The 27,917-nt window shown below is 38.6% G+C and overlaps 1 protein-coding gene across 2 annotated transcripts in view; it reads left to right on the top strand.

The window, feature by feature from the left end:
* Positions 1–27,917, top strand: part of BARD1 (BRCA1 associated RING domain 1) — an 88,422-nt gene that overhangs the window by 24,294 nt on the left and 36,211 nt on the right. The window contains exons 4-6 of one of the 2 annotated variants that reach the window (XM_027591483.1): positions 3,550–4,502; positions 19,419–19,499; positions 21,162–21,334. In XM_027591483.1, coding sequence (XP_027447284.1) covers positions 3,550–4,502; positions 19,419–19,499; positions 21,162–21,334 — 1,207 coding nt within the window. The remainder of the gene's footprint in view (positions 1–3,549; positions 4,503–19,418; positions 19,500–21,161; positions 21,335–27,917) is intronic. The other variant, XM_027591484.1, reaches the window with a different exon arrangement.

Below are 27,917 nucleotides of genomic sequence, written 5' to 3'. Positions count from 1 at the left end.
AAGTGAAATTGCTTTGTGAAAGGGTAGGGTACACACATTTAAAATTTGCAAATATCTTACCATCTTGCCTTTGAAATTCCTGGATTTGATTTGCTAATGTTTTATATAGCAGTTTTGCATCTTTGATCATAATTGGCAAAGGCCTCATCGTGGAATCCTGCACACACAGTGGGTTGCAATACAGGAAATGAACTCTAACCTTGGGGAATTATAGTAAGCAGAAATAGGCCTGCTCTTTTTCCCACAGGGAGACAACTGCCACATCCCTCAGAGAGGCTTGCTCGGGACACAGTCCTGAGAAGTGGTCTGGGAAGAGCAGCCAGGGCCTTCTTGGCGCACCCTGCAGAAACATACAGGCTGCTCAGGATCCCTCGCAGCTTGTGTCCCCCACATCAGTGTGTCTAGGTGCCTTCAGTGGTGTAAGCCAGAAATATGTGAATCATCTTTGTCATTGCCGCCTTCTTGTATTCACTGCATCACCAAATTCTGTAAATTTTGTCTCCTAAATACTTTTCAAAGAGTTCTTCCCTCCCCCCCCCCCCCTTCTACCACCTTTCCAGTCTGTTATCATCCACTTCTCTTACCCATTGCCTTCTTCCAACCTGTTTTCTCTCCAGTCAGGACTGATCTTGTAAAACACAGATGTAGTCATGCCATCTGACTTATATAAAACATTTTATTGGTTTGAGAAACAGCAAGGAGGTCCAGTGGCTAGAATGGAATAAGGAGAGAACAGGAGAGGAGATCAGGAAGGTAATGGAAAATCAGGTTGTTTCTGACCTGTTAGATGGCTACTAACATTTTGGCTTTTATTCAGAGTCAGAGTGGAAGTCAGGAGGGCTTTAGTGACATGATTTGACCAGTTATAAAAGGATCACTGACTGCTGTGTCAAGAATACACTTATGGGGGAGGAAGCAAGTACATAATCGGGGAGATTATCTAGGGGGTTGTTATAATAACCTAATGCAAGATGATGGTGTCTTACACCATGCTGGCAGGAGTGGAGGCAGTAAGAAGTGGTCAGATTTTGGATGTCTTTTGCAGGTAGAACTATGGAACTTGCATTTTGCATATAGGATATGAAAGAGAACCAAGTTTGATTCCTGAGCTACTGGATCGATGATGTGTCATTTACTAAGATGGGGACGACTGTAGGAGGTTTGGGAGGATTTGGATCAGGAGCTCAGTTTTAGTCATGTTCAGTGTGAAATACTTACTAGGAGTAGACTTTGCATGTAAGAGCTGTTTAGTAGGCAGTCAAATATTAGTCTGGAGTTCATGGAAGAGATCTGGCCTGTATGTACATGTTTGAAGTTGTTCGTGTATCTATAGATAGATAGATGTAAGGTTACCAAAGGAGTGATTGCAGATGAAGAAGTCCCAAGCCCTCCCACTTCAGAGGTTGATGGAATGAGGAATACTAGCAGTAAAACTTGAGGCTGAGCTCTTTATAGAATGCTTCTGCTTACCTGTCGGACTCAATTTTCTGCTCCTTCTCCAAGCTCCAGCCACAGTGGCTTTCTGTCCATTGAATGTGCTAAACTCATTGCCAACTTAGGACCTTGGCACTTCCTCTTCCTTCTACTTGGGAACCACTTTCCTAGATCCTTATGTGGCTGCTTCCCTTTTGTCATTTGTCCTAAGGTCTCAGCTCAGAAGTGAGCTTCACAGAGAGGCCTTCCTTGATGACCTTTAGCTAACACAGCGAGGTGTTTGTACAAGAATACTCACCCACAAAATATGGCACCTGGTCTACTTAGGAGCAGTGATTCTTTTCTTTTTTTAGATTCTGCTGAATCTTTGTACGAGTTTTAATATCTGATTATTAATAAAATGTTAAAAAAATTTTTATAGTATACACGTTATAACTCTATAGCTTGATGAATTTTCACAAACTGAACTTGCCCAGAAGAATTGACAATATTCTCAAAGCCCCTCTTGTTGCCCCTTTTCAGTCACTAACTCCTTTCCACGTAGTTACTGGATAATCACTATTTTGACTTAACTCATCAGATTCGTTTCAGCTGTTTTCTTTTATACCTGGCTTCTTTTGCTGAAGAATATATTTGAGTATGTAGTTGTAGTTCATTAATTCACATTAATTTCTGGTTTACATAGCTTGAGGTTACATTAGATGGACCTAAAGAGTTGTGACTATTGTCTTTAAACCGCTAGATTCATTTTGTCTGAAGTCAGTTGAACTCACAAGTCTATGAGTCCTCCAGTTTTGTTCTTCTTCAGTGTTGATTTGGCTATTCTAGGTCTTTTACTTTCCATATTATAGTTCCTTTGCTTTCTCATGTAAATTTTAGAATCAGCTTGTCTATTTTTACAAAAAAAGCCTGGAATTTTCATTGGATTATATATAGTCTATAGATCTATTGGGGAGAATTGACATCTTAGCAATTTTGAGTCTTCCTATTCACGAAGTGTTTCATAATTTTCATAACTTGTACATACTTCGTTAGATTTACTTTAAGTACTTTTTTTTGTACTATTTTAATGATACCAATTTTTAACAAATTTTCATTCTGCATTTGTTCATTGTTATTATATAGAAATGAAGTTGAACTTGGTATATTGACTTTGTATTCTATGACCTTGGTAGGTTAAAGTTGCTTGTTAGTTTTCATTAATTTAAAAAAGTTTTTTGGGATATTCTATATAGTGATGCAAGTCAATTGTAAATAGAGACAGTTTTATATATTCCTGTATAATCTGTGTGCCTTTTAGATCTTTTTCTTACTTTGGTGTGCTATCTAGACCTTTCAGTATGTTGCTGAATAGAAGTGAGAACAGACATCTTTGCCTTGTTCCTTTGTAGGAACAAAATGGTAGTTGCAGTCCTTTACTGTTAAGGAGGATAGTAGCTCTGTATTTTTGTAGATGCCCTTCATCAGGTTGAAGAAGTTCCTATCCTTAACTTGCTGATTCTTTTTTAAAATCATAAATGAACATTGGATTTTGTCTTTTTTTTTTTTACTGTATCTGTTGAGAAAATCATATGGTTTTCTTTTAATTTGGCCATGTAGTGAATTGTTGATTGTTGTAGTGAATTGTTGATTGTTGTAGTGAATTATTGATTATTGTAGTATATTGGTTGTTTTCCACAAGTATTTTTAAAAAATTAAGCATCATTTAACAAGTCTTAATTTTTTTGACTACTGCTTATTAAATCCCATATCTGCCTGCCTATCTATTTATCTAGTATATCTTTTCTCCCTGGCTCTTATTACTGCCAGCATGCTGTATGTTCTATTTATTTATTTGTATATTCTGCCCATCCTTAGTGGAATTTAAGCTCCATGTTTTGTTCTCTGTTGTATCGCCCGCCAGTCCCTAGAATGTTGTCTGGAATTAAAGTAGGATTCTGTAAATATTTGTTCAGTAAGTGAATATCTGATCTCAAGGAGTTCATAGTCTAGGAGGGGAGAAAGAGGTACAGAAATGTGATACAACTTAGGAGAACTAAAAACACAATTCTTTGGGAGCTCAAGCTGGCGGAGACTAAGTTCATGTAACAGATTTCTTTTCCTTTTTTCTGTCAGATTTGAAAGAAGATACATCTAGGGAAAATTTATTTAATGATGCAGAAAATAAGAAGAATTCAATAAAAATGTGGTTTAGTCCTCGAAGTAAGAAGGTCAGATATGTCATGAGTAAAGTTTCAGTGCAAACCCAGCCTCAAGTGATAAATGATGAGAATGCTCAGCAGGCTTCCATGTACGAATTTGTTTCTACAAGTCCTCCAGCAGGTGTTTCTGAGAAGGCTAAAAAGGCTTCTGCAAGATCTGGAAAAAAACAGAAAAAGAAAACTTTAGCTGAAATCAACCAAGAATGGAACTTGGAGGCAGAAAAAGAAGATGGTGAACTTGACTCCAAAGAGGAATTAAAGGAAAAGCTGGTGTCCTTCTGCAGCCAGCCGTCTGTTATCGCTAGTCCTCAGACAAGTGGTGAGATAGACTTACTAGCCAGTGGCTCTGCCGCGGAATCACAGGGTTGTAGCAGCCTAACTGAAGTCTCTTTACCATTAGCTGAGCACATAGAGTCCCCAGAAACGGAGAGCAGGAATGAAGAAGTGACTCCCGAGAAGAAGCTCTGTGCGAATCCTCGTCCATCTAAGCAGTGCTTGCTGTCAGGTCCCGGTGGGCGACGTGGGTGTCGCAGCAGACGGTCCAGTCCCGTCCCTAAGAGATGCAGGAGCAGCATTCCTGGCACCAGCAGACAGTACATAGTGCTTTCAGAAAACAAACCATCGCCTGGCTGCCCCTCACCACCCTCAAACAAACTCAAAGTTGGTGACACATTAAGGAGGAGAAAGAGTAATGTATCAGACAAGTCCATGAGCCTCTTACCAGGTACGCCACCTTCTGCACTGAACAATCCGAGTTACAGACGGATGATGTCTAGCCCCTCAGCAGCGAAGCTGTCACCCATTAGCCTTATGGCTGTGAAAAGAAATCATAGAGGAGAGACTCTGCTCCATATTGCTTCCATTAAGGTAGGATGCTTACCCTGAAATACAATTTTGGAATGAGACCAGCCATAAAACAATTTCTGCAGGGCTTATGAACAGTGACCTAAGATGACTAGGATAGTTAGCCTACCACATGTGATACTTCCTTTGAACCAGAGAAGAAAATTACAGGGACCGCCTCCCCACCTCAGAGCAGTGGCCTGAGGAGCATGAACTCACAGGAGAGAACTAGTATTTCAATATTTCAGCTTCTACTTTGCCAGGGGCTTTCATTTGTCTATTCCATAATGATTTTGTTCAGTTTTCACCACATTCTCCTGCTTTATGAATACAGACAACTGCCAAGTTACTGCTGGCAGCACATCTTTACCTAGCCAGAGAGCTAGGGACTGTGTGGGAGGTGACAGACTTTTGTATGTCGGATGCTTGTCGTGGGCACTGCCAGGATTTGCAAGGTTGAAAGTTGTGGTCCGTATCTTTTTCCAATGACCTGGAAATTTGACTCTCAGAACTGGCTCCCATGGTTGACCATGAAGGAGTTTGTCTGTATCCCACAGCCAGCCATTTCTTTACTAGCCTGTCCATTCAAGTTACCTCTCTTTATTTACTGCCTCAACACTAGAGGTGTTGCAGTGTGAGTTTTTGGGAACCTAGCCCATTTGTCAGGCATGAGATAAACTTGCAAGGGTTCAATCTTTGCAGCTGACTCAAGAACTGCACATACGGGGAGCACTTAGCACCATAGCTTCATAGACTTTGTGATTTCATGCAAGTGTTATCAAAATAAAATATGGGAGAGCTTAGGACTGAATTAGGATAGCTTTTATGATCTTCTAGTAAATTCACCAGGAAATCCTTGAGTCTTTTGCATGGATAGAGAACTTTGGGGGATCTGGAAGCCGTTGGAGACCCCTAAACATAGGGCTGGTCGGCAACACAAAACATCTGGGAAGAACATGGAGTAGACATTGAGTCCAGGCATTTCTATATTTTTGTATGGAGAAAGGGAAAAGCATAAAAAGGAGTTTCCCCAACTGTTAGGGTTTTCTTTATTTTATTTAAAAAGAATTTTTTTAAAGATTTTATTTATTTATTTGAGAGAGACAGAGATAGAGAGAGCAGGAGCGAGGAGAAGAGGGAGAAGCAGGCTCCCCACTGAGCAGGGAGCCTGATGCGGGGCTCGATCCCAGGACCCTGAGATCGTGACCTGAGCTGAAGGCAGACGCTTAATGGACTGAGCCACCCAGGCGCCCCTAGGGTTTTATTCATTCATTCATTCATTCATTCATTCATTTATCCATTATCTTCTAATAAATGATGAATATAGAATACTCTCTATCTGATAACAGGGAAGAGGAAAACTGCTAGTTTCTATATACATATCCTTTGAACAACTTGAATTTTCAAAGTTTGTCCCGGGTATACTTTATTTTTTGCAAAGCATTAATTTAAAAAATCAGACTATATTTTTTGTCTTACTTGTTATATATCTAGTATATATGCTCATAAGCTAGTATAATCCTAACTTTACAATGTTATAAATGCTTCATTAGACATAAGTAGCTAGCATAATAATAATTTTTTCATTTTTCTGACTAGCGCATAAGAATGTAGACTGCTTTAGTTTCTACATTTTGCTTTCTGGTAGTTACTTTCAGACCACCAGGCAAGCCTCCATTTACATTGGTAGAGAATTTTCTTTAACCATAATAATAATTTATCTTTACTAATGAAGATCCCTAAGAACTAGGCCATAGTTCGACAAACTCTTTCTTAAAGGGGCAGAGTAAATATTTTCAGCTTCACGGGTCATGTAGTCTCTACAACTATTCCTGTCTGCCCGTGGTTCAAAAGCAGTCATAGACAATATGAAAACCAATAAAACTTGACATATAAAATCATGTGTCTGGCCTATAGGCCATAGTTTGCCTACCCTTGGCCTCGGCAATGGAAAAAAGACACAGAATCTTAAAACCAGGAAAAAAAAATGATTCTATCTTGTGAATTTTCTCCATTGAAGTTTGCTTCATATAAGTTTTGTCGGATTGTTAGTTTACCTAGGAAGAGTCTTGCCAGTATAAAAATTACCCATTTGATTCTCTTGAACTTATCAAATACTGTTATTGTCACTAGTTGGCAGATTCTGATATAGTACATTTAAGAAAAGCTAATTGATTTCTGTTGTTTTTTAAGTCACTATTTAACAAAGATGCACTGTTTTAAAAATTTGTTAATGAGTTGAGTGTAAATGCCCCATCCAGGTTGATTTTAATGAACAAATACTTGGGGGGCACAAGAAACCCAGTGGATTTATCAGGATATTTATCTTTTTATAAATAGTATTCATTTCATTTTCCGCCGTAATTTTCTCACTTGCAGCCAAGAATGAATGATCTGTGTGTACTAGAAAACCACATATTGTGATTCTGCTATCTTAATTTATGTTTTGTGCCCACCTACTTTAGAAAAAGATGTGAGGTGGCTCTGAAGTTCACATACTAAAAATGGAACAAGGAGCAGGGAGAGAGGAGAGCTAACTGTGGCTGAATGGAGTGTAGATCTCATGACCTTTCAGGTAGCCAAGGCAGATAAGGAGTAGTACCAGGTTTTTTGCTGTGAAAGGTAGATTTTTGTTGTTGTGCTTGTTGTTTTTCCCCAAAGTGTCTTGGTTGACTTGCCAATTCCATCGTTCCAGTCAGCTTTTAGGAGTGCACGGTTGCACCATATATAGTTGGTGTGTGCACTGAGGGTAGAGAGCCACTCCCCGCCCCGCCCCAGCAGTTCTGTTAGGCTAGTTAGCATCTCTTACTGCAGTTACAGCTTTACAGAATCATCTCCGATCTTTGTAACGTGATTAATAAAATTCTATTAATATCTTGCCACACACCTACCCCTTGGCATCTTTTTTGGCCATAATCTTTCCATAGCTACTACTCTAGTGGAACTTACCTTTTCTTGCCCTGACCGCATGTGTCTGTTTCCTGTTGCTGTCATAGCAAGTTACCACAAATTTAGTGACTTAAGGCAAATTAAATTTTTTTTTTTTTTTTTTTACACTTCTGTAGGTTAGAAGGCCAGTATGGGTCTCACTGGACTACAATCAGTTTGTTAGCTGTGTTATATTCTAGAGGCTCTAAGAGAGACCCATTTCCTTGCTTATTTGGGATGTTGCACAGAACTGGATAGTTCCTTGTGGTGGGAGGACTGAGATCCTGTTTTCTTGCTGATTTTCTGCTGAGGGCCATTCTCGTGTTCATTTGTTGTTCTTTCTTTTTTTTTAAATTATGTTAATCACCATACATTATATCATTAGTTCTTGATGTAGTGTTCCATGACTCATTGTCCGCGTATAACACCCAGTGCTCCATTCAGTACCTGCCCTCCTCAATACCCATCACCAGGCTAACCCATCCCCCCACCCCCCTCCCCTCTAGAACCCTCAGTTTGTTTCTCAGAGTCCATAGTCTCTCATGGTTCATCTCCCCCTCCGATTCCCCGCCCTTCATTTTTCCCTTCCTGCTATCTTCATTTTTTTTTTTTAACATATAATGTATTCGTTGTTTCAGAGGTACAGGTCTGTGATTCAACAGTCGTACACAATTCACAGTGCTCACCATAGCACAAAGCCTCCCCAGTGTCTATCACCCAGCCACCTCATCCCTCCCACCCCCCCACCACTCCAGCAACCCTCAGTTGGTTTCCTGAGATTAAGAATTCCTCATATCAGTGAGGTCATATGATACATGTCTTTCTCTGATTGACTTATTTCGCTCAGCAAAATACCCTCCAGTTCCATCCACGTTGTTCCAAATGGCAAGATTTCATTCCTTTTGATGGCTGCATAATATTCCATTGTGTGTGTGTGTGTGTGTGTGTGTGTGTGTGTGTGTGTGTGTGTGTGTGTGAGAGAGAGAGAGAGAGAGAGAGAGAGAGAGAGAGAGAGACACACACACACACACACACACACACACACACACACACACACCCCACATCTTCTTTATCCATTCATCTGTCAATGGACATCTTGGCTCTTTCCACAGTTTGGCTATTGTGGACATTGCTGCTATAAACATCAGGGTGCACGTACCCCTTCAGATCCTTACGTTTGTATCTTTGGGGTAAATACCCAGTAGTGCGATTCCTGGATCGTAGGGTAGCTCTATTTTCAACTTTTTGAGGAACCTCCATACTGTTTTACAGAGAGGCTGCACCAGCTTGCATACCCATCAACAGTGTGGGAGGGTTCCCCTTTCTCCACATCCCCACCAACATCTGTTGTTTCCTGACTTGTTCATTTTAGCCGTTCCGACTGGTGTGAGGTGGTATCTCACTGAGGTTTTGATTTGGATTTCCCTGATGCCGAGCGATGTTGAGCACTTTTTCATGTGTCTGTTGGCCATTTGCATGTCTTTGGAAAAATGTCTGTTCATGCCTTCTGCCCATTTCTTGATTGGACTCTTTGTTCTTTGGAGGTTGAGTTTAATAATTTCTTTATAGATTTTGGATACTAGCCCTTTATCTGATACGACATTTGCAAATATCATCTCCCAATTTGTTGGTTGTCTTTTGGTTTTGTTGACTGTTTCTTTTGCTGTGCAAAAGCTTTTTATCTTGATGAAGTCCCAGTAGTTCACTTTTGCCCTGGCTTCCCTTGCCTTTGGCCATGTTTCTAGGAAGAAGTCGCTGTGGCTGAGGTCGAAGAGGTTGCTGCCTGTGTTCTCATTTAGGATTTTGATGAACTCCTGGTTCACATTTAGGTCTTTCAACCATTTTGAGTCTATTTTTGTGTGTGGTGTAAGGAAATGGTCCAGTCTCATTAATCTGCATGTGGCTGTCCAGTTTACCCAACACCATTTGTTGAAGAGACTGTCTTTTTTCCATTGGACATTCTTTCCTGCTTTGTCAAAGATGAGTTGACCATAGAGTTGAGGGTCCATTTCTGGGCTCTCGATTCTGTTCCACTGGTCTATGTGTCTGTATTGGGCCAGCACCATACTGTCTTGATGATGACAGCCTTGTAATAGAGCTTGAAGTCTGGAATTGTGATGCCGCCGGCTTTGCTTTTCTTTTTCAACATTCCTCTGGCTATTCGGGGTCTTTTCTGGTTCCATACAAATTTTAGGATTATTTGTTCCATTTCTATGAAAAAAGTGGATGGTATTTTGATGGGGATTGCACTGAATGTGTAGATTGCTCTAGGTAGCATGGACATCTTCACAATATTTGTTCTTCCAATCCAGGAGCATGGAACGTTTTTCCATTTCTTTGTGTCTTCCTCAATTTCTTTCATGAGTATTCTGTAGTTTTCTGAGTACAGATTCTTTGCCTCTTGGTTATATTTATCCTAGGTATGTTGTGGTTTTGGGTGCAACTGTAATTGGGATCGACTCCTTAATTTCTCTTTCTTCTGTCTTGTTGTTGGTGTATAGAAATGTAACTGATTTAGTGCATTGATTTTATATCTTGCCATTTCACTGAATTCTTCTATGGGTTCTGGCAGTTTTGGGGTGGAGTCTTTTGGGTTTTCCACATAAAGTATCATATCATATCTGCAAAGAGTGAGAGTTTGACTACTACTTTGCTGATTTGGATGCCTTTGATTTCTTTTTGTTGTCTGATTGCTGTGGCTAGGACTTCTAATACTATGTTGAATGGCAGTGGTGATAGTGGACGTCCCTGCCATGTTCCTGACCTTAGAGGGAAAGCTCTCAGTTTTTCCCCATTGAGAATGATAATCGCTGTGGGTTTTTCATAGATGGCTTTTATGATATTGAGGTATGTACCCTCTATCCCTATACTCTGAAGAGTTTTGATCAAGAAAGGATGCTGTACTTTGTCAAATGCTTTTTCTGCATCTATTGAGAGGATCCTGTGATTCTTGTTCTTTCTTTTATTAGTGCATTGTATCACGTTGATTGATTTGCAGATGTTGAACCAACCTTGCAGCCCAGGGATAAATCCCACTTGGTTGTGGTGAATAATCCTTTTAATGTACTGTTGGATCTATTGGCTAGTATTTTGGTGAGAATTTTTGCATCCATGTTCATCAGGGATATTGGTCTGTAATTCTCCTTTTTGATGGGGTCTTTGTCTGGTTTTGGGATCAAGGTAATGCTGGCCTCATAAAACGAGTTTGGAAGTTTTCCTTCCATTCCTATTTTTTGGAACAGTTTCAGAAGAATAGGTATTAATTCTCCTTTAAATGTTTGGTAGAATTCCCCTGGGAAGCCATCTGGCCCTGGGCTTTTGTTTGTTGGGAGATTTTTGATGACTGCTTCAATTTCCTTAGTGGTTATAGGTCTGCTCAGGTTTTCTATTTCTTCCTGGCTCAGTTTTGGTAGTTGATACATCTCTAGGAATGCATCCATTTCCTCCAGGTTATCTAATTTGCTGGCATATAGTTGCTCATAATATGTTCTTATAATTGTTTGTATATCTTTGGTGTTGGTTGTGATCTCTCCTCTTTCATTCATGATTTTATTTATTTGGGTCCTTTCTCTTTTCTTTTGGATAAGTCTGGCCAGGGGTTTATCAATCTTGTTAATTCTTTCAAAGAACCAGCTCCTGGTTTCGTTGATCTGTTCTACTGTTCTTTTGGTTTCTGTTTCATTGATTTCTGCTCTGATCTTTATTATTTCTCTTCTCCTGCTGGGTTAAGGCTTTATTATGCTGTTCTTTTTCTAGCTCCTTTAGGTGTAGGGTTAGTTTGTGTATTTGAGACCCTTCTTATTTCTTGAGAAAGGCTTGTATTGCTGTGTAATTTCCTCTTAGGACCGTCTTTGCTGCATCCCAAAGATTTTGAACAGTTTTGTTTCCATTTGTTTCCAGGAATTTTTAAAATTCTTTAATTTCCTGGTCGACCTATTCATTCTTTGGTAGGATGCTCTTTAGCCTCCATGTATTTGAGTTCTTTCCGACTTTCCTCTTGTGATTGAGTTCTAGTTTCAAAGCACTGTGGTCTGAAAATATGCAGGGAATGATCCCGATCTTTTGGTACCCGTTGAGACCTGATTTGTGACCTAGGATGTGATCTATTCTGGAGAGTGTTCCATGGGCACTAGAGAAGAATGTGTATTCTGTTGCTTTGGGATGGAATGTTCTGAATATATCTGTGAAGTCCATTTGGTCCAGTGTGTCATTTAAAGTCTTTATTTCTTTGTTGATCTTTTGCTTAGATGATCTGTCTATTTCAGTGAGGGGGTTGTTAAAGTCCCCCACTATTATTATTGTATTGTTGTCGATGTGTTTCTTTGCTTTTGTTATTAATTGCCTTATATAATTGGCTGCTCCCATGTTCGGGGCATAGATATTTACAATTGTTAGATCTTCTTGTTGGATAGACCCTTTAAGGGTGATATAGTGTCGTTCCTCATCTCTTATTATAGTCTTTGGTTTAAAATCTAATTTGTCTGTTAAATGGATTGCTACCCCAGCTTTCTTTTGGTGTCCTTTAGCATGGTAAATGGTTTTCCACCAGCTCACTTTCAATGTGGGGGTGTCTTTGGGTCTAAAATGAGTCTCTTGCAGACAGCATATCGATGGGCCATGTTTTTTTAATCCAATCTGATAGCCTGTGTCTTTTGATTGGGGTATTTATTCCATTTACATTCAGGGTAACTATTGAAAGATGAATTTAGTGCCGTTGTATTGCCTGTAACGTGACTGTTACTGTATATTGTCTGTGTTTCTTTCTAGTCTTTGTTACTTTTAGGCTCTGTCTTTGCTTAGAGGACCCCTTTCAATATTTCTTGTTTGGCTGGTTTTGTGTTTGCAAATTCCTTTAGTTTTTGTTTGTCCTGGAAGCTTTTTATTTCTCCTTCTATTTTCAATGACAGCCTAGCTGGATATAGTATTCTTGGCTGCATATTTTTCTCATTTAGTGCTCTGAAGATATCATGCTCTCCTTTCTGGCCTGCCAGGTGTCTCTGGATAGGTCTGTTGCCAATAGAATGTTTCTACCATTGTAGGTTACAGATCTCTTCTACTGAGCTGCTTTCAGGATTTTCTCTTTGTCTCTGAGACTCTAAGTTTTACTATTAGATGTCGGGATGTTGACCTGTTTTTATTGATTTTGAGGGGGGTTCTCTGTGCCTCCTGGTTATTGATGCCTGTTTCCTTCCCCAAATTAGGGAAGTTCTCTGCTATAATTTGCTCCAGTATACCTTCTTCCCCTCTCTCTCTTTCTTCTTCTTCTGGTATCCCAATTATTCTAATATTGTTTTGTCTTACGGTAGCACTTACCTCTCAGCTTCTGCCCTCACGATCCAGTAGTTGTTTATCTCTGGTGTTGTCAGCTTCTTTATTTTCCATCATTTGGTCTTCTATTTCACTAATTCTCTCTTCTGCCTCATTTATCCTAGCAGTTAGAGCCTCCATTTTTGATTGCACCTCATTAATAGCCTTTTTGATTTCGACTTGGTTAGATTTTAGTTCTTTTATTTCTCCGGAAGGGGTTTCTCTAGTATCTTCCATGCTTTTTTCAAGCTCAGCTAGTATCTTTAAAATTGTCATTCTGAACTCTAGTTCCGACATCTTACTAATGTCTGTATTGATTAGGTCCCTGGCAGTCGGCACTGCTTCTTGTTCTTTTTTTTAGAGGTGATTTTTTCTGTCTTGTCATTTTGTTCAGAGAATAGAGGAATGAGAGAACAAAATTCTAACAAGGTAACAACGACCCCAGAAATATATACACTAAAGAAATCAGAAGAGACCTTAAACCGGGGGAAAAGAAAGGGAAAGAAAGAAAAAGGAAAAAAAAAAAAGAGAAAGGAAAAGATAAAAAAACCCCAACCCAACAAACAAGCGAAAAAACAGAATATGATCAAATTCCATCAGGCTGGTGCATAGATTAGTGCCACACACTAGATTTTGGGTGTATTTTGGTCTGTTAGAAGAAAGTGCCTCTGAAAATTTTAAAGAAAGAAATACTATGTATGTACAAAAATAAGGGTAAACACGATGAAGGGTTGGAATATGAGTGTAAAGATGAAAATTATTTTTTTTTCAAGATTTTACTTATTTATTTGTTAGAGAGAGAGAGAGCGTGGGCAAGAGAGAGTGAGCAAGAGAGAGTGAGCAAGGGTACAAGCAAGGGGAGCTGCCGGCAGAGGGAGAAGCAGGCTCCCTGCTGAGCAAGGAGCCTGATGCGGGACTCGATCCCAGGGCACTGGGATCATGACCTGAGCCGAAGGCAGACGCTTAACCGACTGAGCCACCCAGGCGTCCCTAAAGATGAAAATTATAAAAGATTTTATAAAAGGAATTGATCAGATAAGAGGTTGGTTGAAAAAAGAAAGAAGAGGATTTAAAAAAAAAGGATTTAAAAAAAAAAAGGAGAGAATGTGATCAGGCAGGAGACTAGCACAAAGCCATACACTAGAGATTTAGGGTATATTTTGGTCTTTTAGAAGAAACTGTATCCCAAAATTTTAAAGAGAGAATAACATATATATATATGTATGTGTATATATATATATATATATATATATATATATATACACACACACACCAAAAATAAGGTTAACTACTATGAAAGGATAGAATATGACTCTTCCAGAAAGTGGTCACTTTTCTGTTTAGAGAGTTGCTGCTATTCTTTTTTTCGATCTGTTGAGCTCGTAGGTGTTCAGAATGGTTTGATCCCTATCCAGCTGAATTCCTGGGACCAGACAAAATTTAGGTTTCCTACTCCCCCGCCATCTTGCTCCTCCTTCCTTTCTTTCCCTTTCCCTCTTCCTGATTTTACTTTTAAGCAATCTCTACACCCTATGTGGGGCCTGAACTCACAGCCCTGAGATCAGGAGTCTTCATGCTCCACTGACTGAGCCAGCTAGGCTCACCCCCCCCCCCCCCCATTTTCATGTTCCTTAGTTTGTGTCTTCAAAGCTTGCCACAGCAGATGCTTCTAAACACTCCCATGATTAGACTGCGGCTACCTAGACAGTGCAGCATTAATCCCCATTGAAGCTCAGTACCCTAAAATATAGTGGAAATTGTAGCACATTACAGAGTCCCTTTTGTCCTGTAAGGTGTAACATACAAGTTCTGGGGATTAGGTCACAGACATTTGTGCGGGGGTGGGGGTGTGATTATACTAACAACCACCACTGAAGTAGCTTCCTAATTTCTTGCTCTGCTTTCCTGTACTCTAACTGCATTCAGTTCTCTCTGTGGCAGCCAGAATAATCTGACCTAAGTCAAAATTTGTCATTCTGTGCTCTCCTACCAGTAGCTTCCTGGCCCCGTGAAAATAGACTCCACCGTCCTTCCCAGGGTCTACACAGCCCAGTGTGCTCAGCCTCCTTCAGGCTTCTGCTCAAATGCCACCTCCTCAGAGAGACTGCCTAGCAGCCCTGCTTGTTTTGTTTTTCATGCTGTTATTATTATAGATCTCTTAGTTTTTTGCCTCTCTCTTTAGAATGAAAGCAAGAATGCTGTTTGTTCACTGTTACATCTTCAGGATCTAGAACATTGCCTGGAACATAGCAGATGAATTTGTTGAATAAATGAGCAAATTTTCTACTCCATCATGATCTGAACCCCATTCCATTCTCCTGTCACACTGAACTGTATTTAGCTTTATGAATTATTTGGGTATGTTCATTAATGCTACCAATACTTTTCACGTGTTCTTTTCTCCGACTCTTAAATTCTTTCCTTTACATGCTTCCTTTTTCTGTCCTGGCTCTTTGTACCTAACCTTCAAAATCCAGGTTACATCCTACCTTCTTAGTAAGTCTCAGAATTCCCAGAGTTAGCTTCTTCTCTATGGTGACATTATTTTGTTTGCATTTATATTCATTTAGCTTTCTGTTTATGACATGACTTAGATATTGTGGTTATCCAGAGTATATTCTTCATTTAAAAGTTAACTTCATAACTGCATGTTTCAAAAATAAGAATAAAAGTATTTATAGTAGAAAACCTCACTTCCATTTCGGCCCTTAGCTACCCTAATACTGACAGGCCCTTTTTGCTAACTACCTTTCTTACTTGTGTGTCCTTTGTGAATTTCTTTATGTAAATATAAGCAAATGCTTTCATATTACGACACAGCTTTCTGTATATTTTTGTCGTAGCATTGCTTTCTATGAATTTTCGTTGTTTAACTAGTCCCTTATAGATGGATGACTGTTCGCTTCTATTCTTTTGCTTTTATAAACAGTGCTGTGGTAAGCAATCTTTGTTTCGTATGTGAGGGGGTGTATCTGTAGGCTAAATTCCTGGACGTGGACTTCTGAGTTAAGTTTAGGCATCTGTTACCTTATTTATCTTGATAAGCTCCGTACTTGGCAGTGGAAGGGTCTTAGTAAATATCCAGACTGCCTAAATTCAGGCTACTTGAATGCAGACAGCTACTCTATTGCTTGCCGATTCTGTTTGTAATGATCAGTTCTCAAATCCTTTTTTCCCCTCAGAATCATGGATTTACAGATGAGCCATCTAGTTTTTGGACATCCAGCACTATTTTAATGCAAACCCCACACAGGATTATTCTTGAATTCCTTATTTATACTTTGATTTTATTACACTGTGGAATTTCAAGCAGACTATTCATTAATATGTTGTCTGGGATGTTGTGCATATTCTCATTTAACCAGAACAAAAGTTGAGATCCAGTCAGTTCTCTTTATTGCCTGTTTTTCTATTTGTATTTGGATGTGAATGTCACCTATGGTTAAAATGCTAGAGAACATTGTTATAAATGTGAGATTTTATGAGAAAGTGTTGCACCTAAGTAGAAACTAAGATAAGCACTCATTATTTGTTCTTCTGGTATAACTTTTAAAACCTTAGTATTTGATATTTCTTTAGACATAGAGAAAATTTTGTTATTATGTCACCTTTGCTTGAAAATTTGTAGTTTCTGGAATAAACATCCTCAAGTTTCTAGCAGATTCTTAAAATGGTAATGATTACTTATAATTCATGCTACAGTACTGAATGTATCATGAAATAGAAGAAAGAAAGGCTTGACCTTGGCATGTCATGATACACTTTTTTTTTTTTTTTAAGATTTTTATTTATTTATTTGACAGAGACACAGTGAGAGGGAACACAAGCAGGGGGAGTGGGAGAGGGAGAAGCAGGCTTCCTGCCAAGCAGAGAGCCTGATGCGGGGCTCAATCCCAGGACCCTGTGATCATGACCTGAGCCGAAGGCAGATGCTTAACGGCTGAGCCACCCAGGTGCCCCCATAATACACTTTTGATGCAGACATAATCATATTTTGAAGGCAACTTACAAGGCATGATACACTTAACAAAGGTGATGGGAATCCCCTGGGTGGAGAGAGAACATCCCTTGTGAGGAGTCTCCTTCAGGGTTTGACTTTGTAATTCATTGTATTTTAAGGTAGTCATGTTGTGTGTAAAGACATGTTACTACATATCCTTCATAGTACCTTCCTGAGAAAGTAGCAGAGAACTTAGAAGCAAACTCGCATCTATGATATTTTCAAGATTTTAATTTCTAGAACATCCCTTGGACTCAGTATCCATTTTTCCCTCTGTCACCCACCACTTTTATAATACTGAACCTCCTTAATATCAGGAACTTACCATCACAGACTAGGTTGTCAGAATCATCTGTGAAACTACTTTATTCAGTAAAGTCTGAGAAGCCAGGGAAGGGTTTAATGTATTTTAGAGCTTCATTCTGATGACTAAAAAAATTTTCTAACAATATCTAGTTGCCAAAAGAAGAAGTTTTAGGTAGCTGATTAGTTTATTTATGTGGAAAAGCTTAACCATTTGCGTAAGTCGTCATTATTGTAATGTCCTGTACCATTTTTATCAAGATATTTACTCTTAATTGTATTTTAGAAGAGCTAATCTTTATAATAAGGAAAAATAAGTGTGTGTGTGTGTGTGTGTGTGTGTGTGTGTGTGTGTGTGTGTGTGTGTGTTTGGGAAGTCAGATTATACTGCTGTAACATGTATGGATGTGTGAAGAATCTTTTTGAACGAAAGGTTAGCAATAAGAAAATTGATTGTGGTACACATCTTCCTTTATTTTCAGCCTCTTAGGTATTACTTGAAAATACCAAATCCATTTAAAATTTCTTACAAGCCTTGGTAAAAACTTTCCTTAGATGATTTTGTTTTTCTTACCGTGGTTTAAGAAAATCTCAGTTATCCTTTTAAGTTGTGGGGAGTCTAATAAAAGTGAGTACTTATTACTCAGAAAATATTCTGTTAGCAAAGACAGTAATTTAAAGAAATCAGAAGCAGAAGTTAATTTATTTCCCAGGAACACCATACTGCTTCAAGCTTACTCAGTTTCTGTGGGCTTTAATTTTCATAATGTTATTTATGTGCATGACCTTAAATTTACATAAAGTAGAACAATGAAATTATGACAAACTTTTTAATACTGTGGAGGAGAAAGCAGATTGGGTATAAATAACAAGTAGTTTGCAAATTGGCTATGTGTTTTGGGGGAAGTCTAGGGATGGTTTGTTAACAGAAGACACTTTGATAGTCTGATGAAGTGACATGAAAGAAAAATACCACTGTCTAGCAACCTTATAAGAGAGTCTGCTTTTAGTCTTTAGATTGTCACTGTTTATATGTGACTGTTCCCCTGTGATTCTTTGTCCCACCGTTGTGTTTATATTATTTTAAGGGCTTCTTTAGGTTAATATGTTTTTGTGACTACTATGTAGAATTAGAATGAGGACATCTTTCAGAAGACTGTGTGTGTGTGTGTGTGTGTGTGTGTGTGTGTGTGTGTGTGTATGTGTACTTTCATGTTGAAGGTTGGAAATGTATGAATGTGTGTGGTTCTGGCAGTTGATCTGCCCCAATATTCATGGGATTGTTGAAGAAAATTCAAATTTGTATCTTGACAGATGCTCCTAGTTTTATTTGGAATTGACTGGAAGATAGAGCAAATGTTGCTAAGTAAATGTTAACTTGTACTAGTACAGAATTTGCACCCCTAAGAAACTATGGGAAAATGTTTTTTTAACTGAAACTGGGGCAGTTGATTTGAAACATATATAATGCTTATTTTTTAGATCCATTAAGTATATAGGGTCATTTTGTTAATTTAGGAACATAAAGATGTATGTTGCAAATGGATTTTTTTTTTTTTTAAGAAAACTAAGTTAAGCTATCATCTTAAGATTTGCTGTGTTTGAGAGGTAGCCCCAAACAAGCAAATAAAAGTTACTGTCTTTAGGAGACTTAGTGACTTATCGATAATCAAACCAAGAGGGGAAAAACTCATTTCAGAAGAATATTGGAGCTGGGAGTGGGAGAGGAGAGATTTCCTTCTCCCTAAAGAAGCTCTTTACAAAACCAGTTGAACACAGCTTTGTCATAGGTAACTTTTGCCCTATGTAACTTTTATTTATTCAGCCTTTTTTGGGGTAAGCTGTGCAGTATTTGGAGGAAATAAGCCTGGCTTTTGCCTAGAAAAATACCTTAGAGCAAATAAGGTGAATATAAACTAAATTGTTGTATTAAGGATAAAGGGAGTAACTGTCAATAAGAAAACAGTTTTTGGCAGTTTTAACTGAGTAATCTTGTTAGCCTTAATTTTGCTTTAAACAGTACTTGGAAATCATTTTAATGCATCCTCAAAAAGGATGTTTTTCATAAATGAAGTGATGACTTTAAATACTTCATTATCATTAGTTGATTTTTGGTTAGTGCCCTTTATTTGGTATTTTGAAATGACTTTTGATAAGGGTTGCTAATCGCAGGTATTTTATACTTGATATTCAAGGATGGACTATATGACTTCATGACTTGATACCTCAGAACACTTCATCCATACATTACTTTTTATTTTTCATGAGCAGTAGGCATTAGAGAAAAGATTTAAGTTTGATTCTATCTTTAAGAAGACAGAATCTTAATACCAAACCCAAATCTCAATATCTTCTTTTCTTGATGATTTTAATTTCTTTTTATTTTTTCATTTTTCTACTAGGGCGATGTACCTTCTGTTGAGTACCTCTTACAAAACGGAAGCGACCCAAATGTTAAAGATCATGCTGGATGGACACCATTGGTAGTTTTCTATTCTCATGTTGTTTATGTTTTATGGTTATTATACTTTATAGTTATATAGTTGTCTGTATATTACCCTCTGCAGTATTCACTCTCTTTTTAATCTGAAGAATTTATATTTTCATCAAGTAAGGGAAAATGATGATTTTTTTCATCTAGCTTTTCAATTGTGACAGGCAAGAAATTGCCTACCTTTTCACCGACTACCTTTAGATTTAGGAATCTTGTTATACTGTATTGTTGAATGTAGCTGACTTGGAGGTAGCTACTACAACCTACATCAGGGCTCTTTGGCCACATTGCATGTCATTAGAACTAGATTTCTTGGAACAGAGAGAGGTCAGAGAAACAGGGTATAGGATTGTATCACAAGGCAGTGATTCTTACTGAGAATCTGTTGTAGCCTCATTTATACCCTACCTAGTTGCAAATATATAGAGGCAGTAGAAAATCTTGGCTTACATTAAACATTTTTAAAAAATCCTTATTACTAAAAACGCAATGTGAAGTATAGTCTGGAAAAGGAATGGCACAAATTCATGGGAACAATGCTACCTGGGCTCATTGTGGGCAGTTTGAAGGCAGCCGTAGAGGTGTCAACAGAGGAGGTGGAAGCCCTTACCCTGTGAGTTGGAAATTGGGAGATTTTCATTAGTCCAGGTATAAACAAGGTTTAAAGTTGTGAATAATAATTTCTCACCAAATTTCTAAGCTGGCAGTGTTTAGTCTCTTTTGGAGTCACTTGTTAAGTTTTGACTCCATGGGCTAGCTAACCTTTTCGAAGAAAGGTCAGGTTTTTTGTTTTTGTTTTTTGTTTTGTATTTTTCAGCCAGTAAGGCAAATTGTAGTAAAGTTTGGTGAGTGATTTATTAGAGGAGCTGATGTCTAATTTGGCTTCCTTTCTCCTAGAAACAGCCCTACGGACATTTCGTGTGGTATTGCTTATTATGAATGAAATAGATGTACTTAAAAAGCACAGTATGCCCAAGATTTATTGGAGGACAATATAGTGGCGTCATTAACAGTTCATTAGACATAAGAAAATATTTGCCCATGAAGCATCTTTGCACATCGCATTGTTACCTGTTACATCATTTATTCTTTTTGAGCACTTACTCTGTGTTATTTGTGTTATCATCAATACCAGCTGTACAGTAATCTGTAGCTTCAGCAAATAGAGAGGATTGTCTTGTAAATACTCTTTCCAGGATATTCACTTGGTGGGGTGGTTATGTGTATGTGTGGGTGCACCACTTAGCATATGGAGAATTTCACTTTTTATGCATGATCTAATTGTTAAATACTTTCTAAGTCTTTTTTTGTTTGTAATTTTTTACTATGGAACAGTTTAGGAACTAGAGTTGGTTTATACACATACAGAGTTGGTCAACTACATTTTCTTCTTAAAAAAAGAGTAGTTGACCAAAGGCTTAGATAAATAACACCATTTTCCGTGAATTGTGTAGATCTTGATCATCATGTATCTTATTAAGATTATTAACAGGGCTTTACTGTGGGTCAATACTTACAGTCTGTATGAATATTTAGATAAGAATCAATTTACTGACAAGTTCACATTTATTTTTCTCAAGTGCAATTTTATTACGATATTATGCATTGTTCTTCCTCATTGCTTTTCTCCCTTCCTTTCTTACTTAATTAGCATGAAGCCTGCAATCATGGGCACCTGAAGGTAGTGGAGTTGTTGCTACAGCACAAGGCGTTGGTGAACACCACTGGCTATCAGAACGACTCGCCGCTTCATGATGCCGCCAAGAATGGGCACCTGGATATAGTCAAACTCTTAATTTCCTACGGAGCCTCGAGGAACGCTGTGTAAGTCGTTAAACTTAAACAGTGTTGTTTAGTTGACTTGTATTCCTGAGTCAAGACTGTGATGGAACACACCCTGTAAGACCCAGGCAGATGGCTCCCTTTCTTGTCTTTCACAGCTGAGGTTAGACATGACCATTATATCTTATATTTAAAATTCAGCATTTGTGCCCTTTTTCTTTGACATTTTTGAGGGCGATTTGCTCCTTTACTTTCGAAACAATTGCCAAATTAATTTCGGAAGCTTTGATTTTTCTGCATAAATTCACTTAGTTATATTCTGTAGATTGAGTCATACTTATTAATAAGAAAAGAAGTGTAGAAATAACTATTTTGTATGCTTTCCAGCACTTCAGAATCTATTTTTTGTGCTTTTTCTGCATATTTAGTTAAAATATGTAAGAATTCAGATGTTGGGCAAGTACTATTGAGTTATTTCTTAGACTTCACATCATTCAAATGAAGCTCCGGGTAAATTGTTTTGCGGTGTTAGGGCACGGAGATGCATTAGTGAATGCTGGCGGCTGCATTTTCAAATTGCTTTGTCAAGAGTGTCACAAGCAATTGCTGTACGTGGGTTTTATGTCTTTAATCTATAGCTTGGTTCATGTCTCCCCATGTATTATTTTACTCCTTTCAGTTAATGAGGGAGTTGAAATGGAAATAGAAGAACTGCCTCTTCATGTCCCCGTTGCTTATACAGGTTTGGAGAGTGCACATGAAAGTCATGCTTACTTTGACTACAGAGGCAAATAAGAATTACAAAATGCAGAGCTTTTAGGTTGTAATTTTTTTATAGCATCATTGAAAAACTAATAATGCAGGAGTGTACCGTACCTTGGTGCTGTTAGTTTTAGTTAAGTGTGTCTAATATCTTTTATTTTCTATCACAAATGATGAGATAGTTGGGGCAAACTCAAGGGGTACCTGCTTTTCTGTATTTTTATTTTTCTGGCTTGCACGTGCATGCGTGCGTGTGTACACACACACACGTTATACCACACACATTATACACACACATACATTATATATACACACACACAGACACGTGGACCAACATATATGACCCTCCTGTGGGTATAGCCAGCCATTTGTTAAAGCAGATGGTTGCCTGGGTCAGGTGAAACTGAATAGTTTCCATCCTTGGGTTCTTAAATCAGCCATTACTACTTTAATGAATGGAGCACTGGTCAAGGCGTTAGGGAATTCAGCTTTTATTTGTGACTCCATTATTGACTTTATAGCCTCAGGCAGGTTAATTTCTGTGCCTTGGTGTCCTCACCTATAAAACATGGATGATGCCTGCTGCTTTTCTCTCTCTTCAGAGCATAGTGAGGATTAATGAGCCAAAACACAGGGCCTGTCTGGTGGTCTGTACACTATGATTCTTCACTGCACTGTGAAGCTTATTAATATACAAGGTGTGGGCGTAAGACAGTGAGCCGAGTCTGCCTTCACAGGTGCCTCTCAGGTAAATACGTCATTGTAAATAGGCTCACCAAGTGAGGTGGCAGGTGTAGATGTAGCTGTAGCCCGGCACCGTCCAGCAGACCTTGCTGCCGTGATGGGAGTGCTCTCTTATCTGTGCTGGGCGCTCGCTGCTGTGGAGATGTGGCTGTGTCTGTTGAGGACCTAAATTTGAAAACGTATTTTAACCAATATAAAGGGCCACATGGGCCAAGTGGCTAATGAACTGGACAGCTGCTTGATATGGTTGGGACAGTGGGGAAAAAAGAATTATTTGGTGAGAGGTTGGGGAGAACACTGGGCAGAGGGTGGTAGGGCGGCTGTGGGGCCAGTACAGTGGTAGATTTAATCCAGGGTGTGAGAGTGTGTGATAGCTGTTTCTAAATATTATTCCTTCCTTTCCAGACTGGTGGTCATCATACTCTGGTATTTGCTGTGTTTTTTTGCTTTCTGTTTTATTTCATAGTGGTGGTGGTTCACCTGACTGGCTTCACCAGTTTTCTAACTGGTCTCCTCCTTTTCCGATTATTTCTCTTTGTTCATTCCCCACACTGCAGCCCAAGAACTTTTAAAAAGTAGAAAAGTCTGGCCAAGTCATTTACTTGCTTAAAACCCTTCACTGGCACCTCTTAATGTTTTTAAAATAACCTTCAAGGCGTGGTTCGTAAGGCCCTGGATGGTGTGGCACCACTAACTTCCCCAGCTTCATCTTGCCCCTCTTCCTCCCATCCCCCTTTCCTTTCAGCCTTTTTTATACCAGCCTTTCTAAATCACGCCTGCTCTCCTGGTCCTGCCAAGTGCCTAACGTAGTCTGTACCCACACTCAATTCATAGTGGAAGCGAGTAAGTATTTGAATGCACGAAAAGATGGTATATTTTTTCCTCTCTTTTGGAAAAGGGTCAGATCTGACGACAATAGAAATAGCCTCCCTCTGCTCCCTGATTCACTGTAAGTGTGCAGTGAAAGTCTAAAACCCAAGTTTCCATAAGCTGCACCTTTTCTAGGGTGGTAGCACTGGTTCCTGGTAGATGTTAGGTAAATGATGTGTGCTCCCTGGGCAGAATCCTTAGTCTCTGGTCCATTGGGCATCCATAGTATGTTACCTTTTGTGGGGTCATGGCTTCCCATTCCTACAGCCTTGACATTTTTAAGATCTGTTTTTCTTTCTGCCAGTGTTCTGTATTTTTGGGTTAAGTACTGACAAGTAACAAGAGATGGAATTCATTGCTTGACTTTCTCTGTTTAAGAGCAGAGCATGGGGAGGGGAGCCTGGGGGACTGTATGGACTTCTTACTACTCTTTTTTTTTTTTTTTTTTTTTTGTCCTGATGTTCTTGTTCATTTTAAGCCATTATTATCTCTGACTCTAGAATCTGAGTTGGCAAGCATATTACTTTTATTTTCTCTGCTTATATTCTTATTTCTCTTACATTTTTATTTCTGTTTATGTCTCTTTTACTCTTAATGGAACTTTTCTCTCAATCACCAGGACTAGACACTTTCTATCCCTGGAAGAAGGAAGAAGGGTTGGAACCGGAAAGGGTGAAGGCTGTTCTTCTGTCCTTCCCTCTTGATGGCTTGGTACTTGGACTAATTGAAGTTGTAGGTGGGTAGAGTCTATATCTACTTTTTCTGGGTTTCCAAAGGGCAATCTTCAGCTCTATAACAGACATTTTGTTAGTTGTCTTCATTCTTTCGAGCTTGGGGTAGTTTTCTTACTCACATGCCTTCATTTTCTGGGTCTCCAGTGACATCCTGTTAGGTCTTCTCAGACTCTCGCCACGGCTCCTTTACTTCCTCATCCCTCGTTGTTTATCTGCTCCTGCTGTTCTAGTGGAGTGAACAGACAGGTCCGTGCCTTCATAGGTCAGCGCACAAGATTCTCTGAAAATCTAGACTGGGGGCTCTGAGTGTGACTAGAGGAAGTCATAAAAGGCTTTCTAGAGGAAGGAGCACGAACACAGAATTGGGAAGAGGAACAGGAGGATGGGCTTTCCGGAAGGAGCTGGTGGGTATTAAGGCACACTGTAGCCAAGGCCGTTATCCTTTCAGCTCTAGAAGCTTTGGGTGGTGGGTAAGACTGGTGTGAATGGGAGGCCGACGGCCACTGAAGAGGCTGGGGAAGGTGGCTGCGGCAGAAAGACCTTGCGAGCCAGAGGGGTCGGATTGTACGCCGAAACCTTCGCCTGCACCTGGGCTGGGAGCTCAGTGGAGGGGTGTGTCCAGTGACCCAGGGAGGTGAGTCTGAGCTAAAGTAGTGGTGGGGACAGTGGTGGCGGAGGGAAGGAATGCACTCTTTTTATCAGCTTCTTCCTTCGCACGAAGTCTGGTACACTGTGTTAAGAAAGACCTTATCAGGGTTGTGATTGAGACTCAGGAGGGTGTGGATTATAGGGGATTTAATAAACTTGATTTTTCACTCAGGAACATAGCATGTTTCTCCATTTATTTAAGCCTTCTGTTATACATCTTAGTAAAGGTTTTCATCTATTTTATATATATATATGTGATTTTATATATATGTATGTTTATGTGTGCACATGGTATTTATTGAGATTTTCTAGGTATTTGATTCTTTTGTTGCTCTGGTGAATGGATGTTCTGTTAATAAATAGAACTTGTTATTTCTGACATGTAGGAAAGCTGTTCATTTTAGTACATTTCTCCTACGTCTACCTAACACCTAATTCTAAGGATCGGATTATCATTTATTAACTTCTTAACTGCATTTGTCTGAGTTTCTAGGACAGTATTACAAAACATTGTGATAGTTGGCATAACTTGTTTTATTCTCATTTTAAAAAACATATTGACTGTAGGTTTACAGTCAGTATTAAAATCTATTAAAAATACAGATCTGGTTTTAGCTTATACTGAGATGATCTTAGACCTTTTGCCTGTTGATGTCATTAGTACATTTTAAAATATTAAACCATGTTGTATTCCTGTGATAAACTTGATTTAATATAGTGTGGTATTCTTTAAACAAATAATTTACATCAGTTTGTTAGGATTTTATTTAGTATTTTTGCATTTATAGTTGAAATGATCTGTTTTTATCTTTAATTTTTTGCCCTCAGATTTTGATATTAAAATAATACTTGTAGTTTCTTTTTAAAATTTCTTTTTAAAATTTTAATTCCATTGTAGCTAACATACAGTGTTGTATTAGTATCAGGTGTACTATAAATAGAGTGATTTAGCAATTCCGTGTACTACTCGGTGCTCGTCGAGGTAAGTGTATTCTTAACCCCTTAACCTATTTCACTCACCCTCCCACCCACCTCGCCTCTGGTCATCATCTGTTTGTTCCCTATAGTTAAGAGTCAGTTTTTTGGTCTGTGTCTCTCTCTTTTTTCCTTTGTTCATTTGCTTTGTTTCTTAAATTTTACATATGAGTGAAATCATATGGTATTTGTTTTTCTCAGATTGGCTTTTTTCGCATAGCTTGATACTCTAGATTCATCCATGTCCTTTGCAAATGGCAAGATTTTATTCTTTTTTTATGACTGAATAATATTATGTGTGTGTGTGTGTGTGTATCACACCACATCTTACATCTTCATTCATCTATTGATGGACACTTGGGCTGCTTTCATAGTTTAGCTATTGTAGATAATGCTACAATAAACATAAGGGTACATGTCTCCCTTCAAATTAGTGTTTTCGTAGTCTTTGGGTAAATACTCAGTAGTGCAGTTACTAGATTGTAGAGTAGTTCTAGGTTTACTTTTTTGAGGACGCTCCATACTGTTTCCCACAGTGGCTGCACCAGTTTGCATTCCCACCAATAGTACAAGAGGGTTCCTTTTCCTCCACATTATCCTCAACACTTGTTTCTTGTGTTTGTGACTTTAGTCATTCTGACAGGTGTGAGGTGGTATCTCATTGTGGTTTTGATTTGCATTTCTCTGGTGATCAGTGCTGTTGAGCATCTTTTCACGTGTCTGTTGGCCATCTGTATGTCTTCTTTGGAGAAAGTTCTGTTCATGCCTTCTGCCCATTTTTAATTGGATTATTTGGTATTTTTGGTGTTGAGTTGTGTAAATTCTTTATATAGTTTGGATACTAACCCTTTATCGGATATGTTATTTGCAAATTATCTTCTCCCATTCAGTAGGTTGTCTTTTAGTTTTGTTGGTTGTTTCCTTTGCTATGTTAAAAGCTTTTTATTTTGCTGTAGTCCCAATAGTTTTTGCTTTTGTTTCCCTTGCCTCAGAAGACCTATTTAGAAAGGCGTTGCTATGGCCAACGTCAGAGACATTACTGCCTGTGCTCTCTTAGAATATTTTTATGGCTTCAGGTCTCACATTTAGGTCTGTAATCCATTTTGAGCTTATTTTTGTGTGTTGCGTAAAGAAGTAGTTTTTCAGTGGAGTCTTTGGGGTTTTCTATATATAGTGTCATGTTGTCTGCAAATAGTGAAAGTTTCACTTCTTCCCTACCAATTTGGATGCCTTTTATTTCTTTTTGTTGTCTGATTGCTGTGGCTAGGACTTCTAGTACTATGTTGAATACAAGTGTTGTGGTGAGAGTTGGCATCCTTGCCTTGTTCCTGACCTTCAGGGAAAAGCTCTGTTTCCCCCCCTATTGAAAATGATGTTCACTGTGGGTTTTTCATATAAGGCCTTTATTGTTGAGGTATGCTTCCTCTAACCATACTTTGTTGTGGGTTTTTATCATAAATGGATTTTTTTGGGGTGCAATTTTAAGTGGGATTGTGTTCTTAATTTCTCTTTCTGCTGTTTCATTATTAGTCTGTAGAAATGTAACAGATTTCTGCGCATGGATTTTGTATCCTGTGACCTTAATTCATTTATCAGTAGTTGTCCAATTTGTTGGCATATAATTTTTCATAATATTCTCTTAAAATCCTTTGTATTTCTGTGGTGTCATTTGTTATTTCTCTTCTTTCATTTGTGATTTTGTTTTTTTGAGCCCTGTCTTTTTTGTTTTGTTTTGTTTTTTGATGAGTTTGGCTAGAGGTTTATCAACCTTGTTGATCTTTTCAAAGAACCACCTCCTGTTTTCATTGATCTTTTTCTTTCTTTCTTTCTTTTTTTTTTTTTTTAGTTTCTGTATAATTTGTTTCTGCTCTACTCTTTATGATTTCTTTCCT

This window comes from Zalophus californianus, chromosome 3, assembly GCF_009762305.2.
Source record: "Zalophus californianus isolate mZalCal1 chromosome 3, mZalCal1.pri.v2, whole genome shotgun sequence".
Lineage (NCBI taxonomy): Eukaryota > Metazoa > Chordata > Mammalia > Carnivora > Otariidae > Zalophus > Zalophus californianus.
Note: the sequence above shows the minus strand (reverse complement) of the source record. Positions and strands in the feature narration are given on the sequence as shown.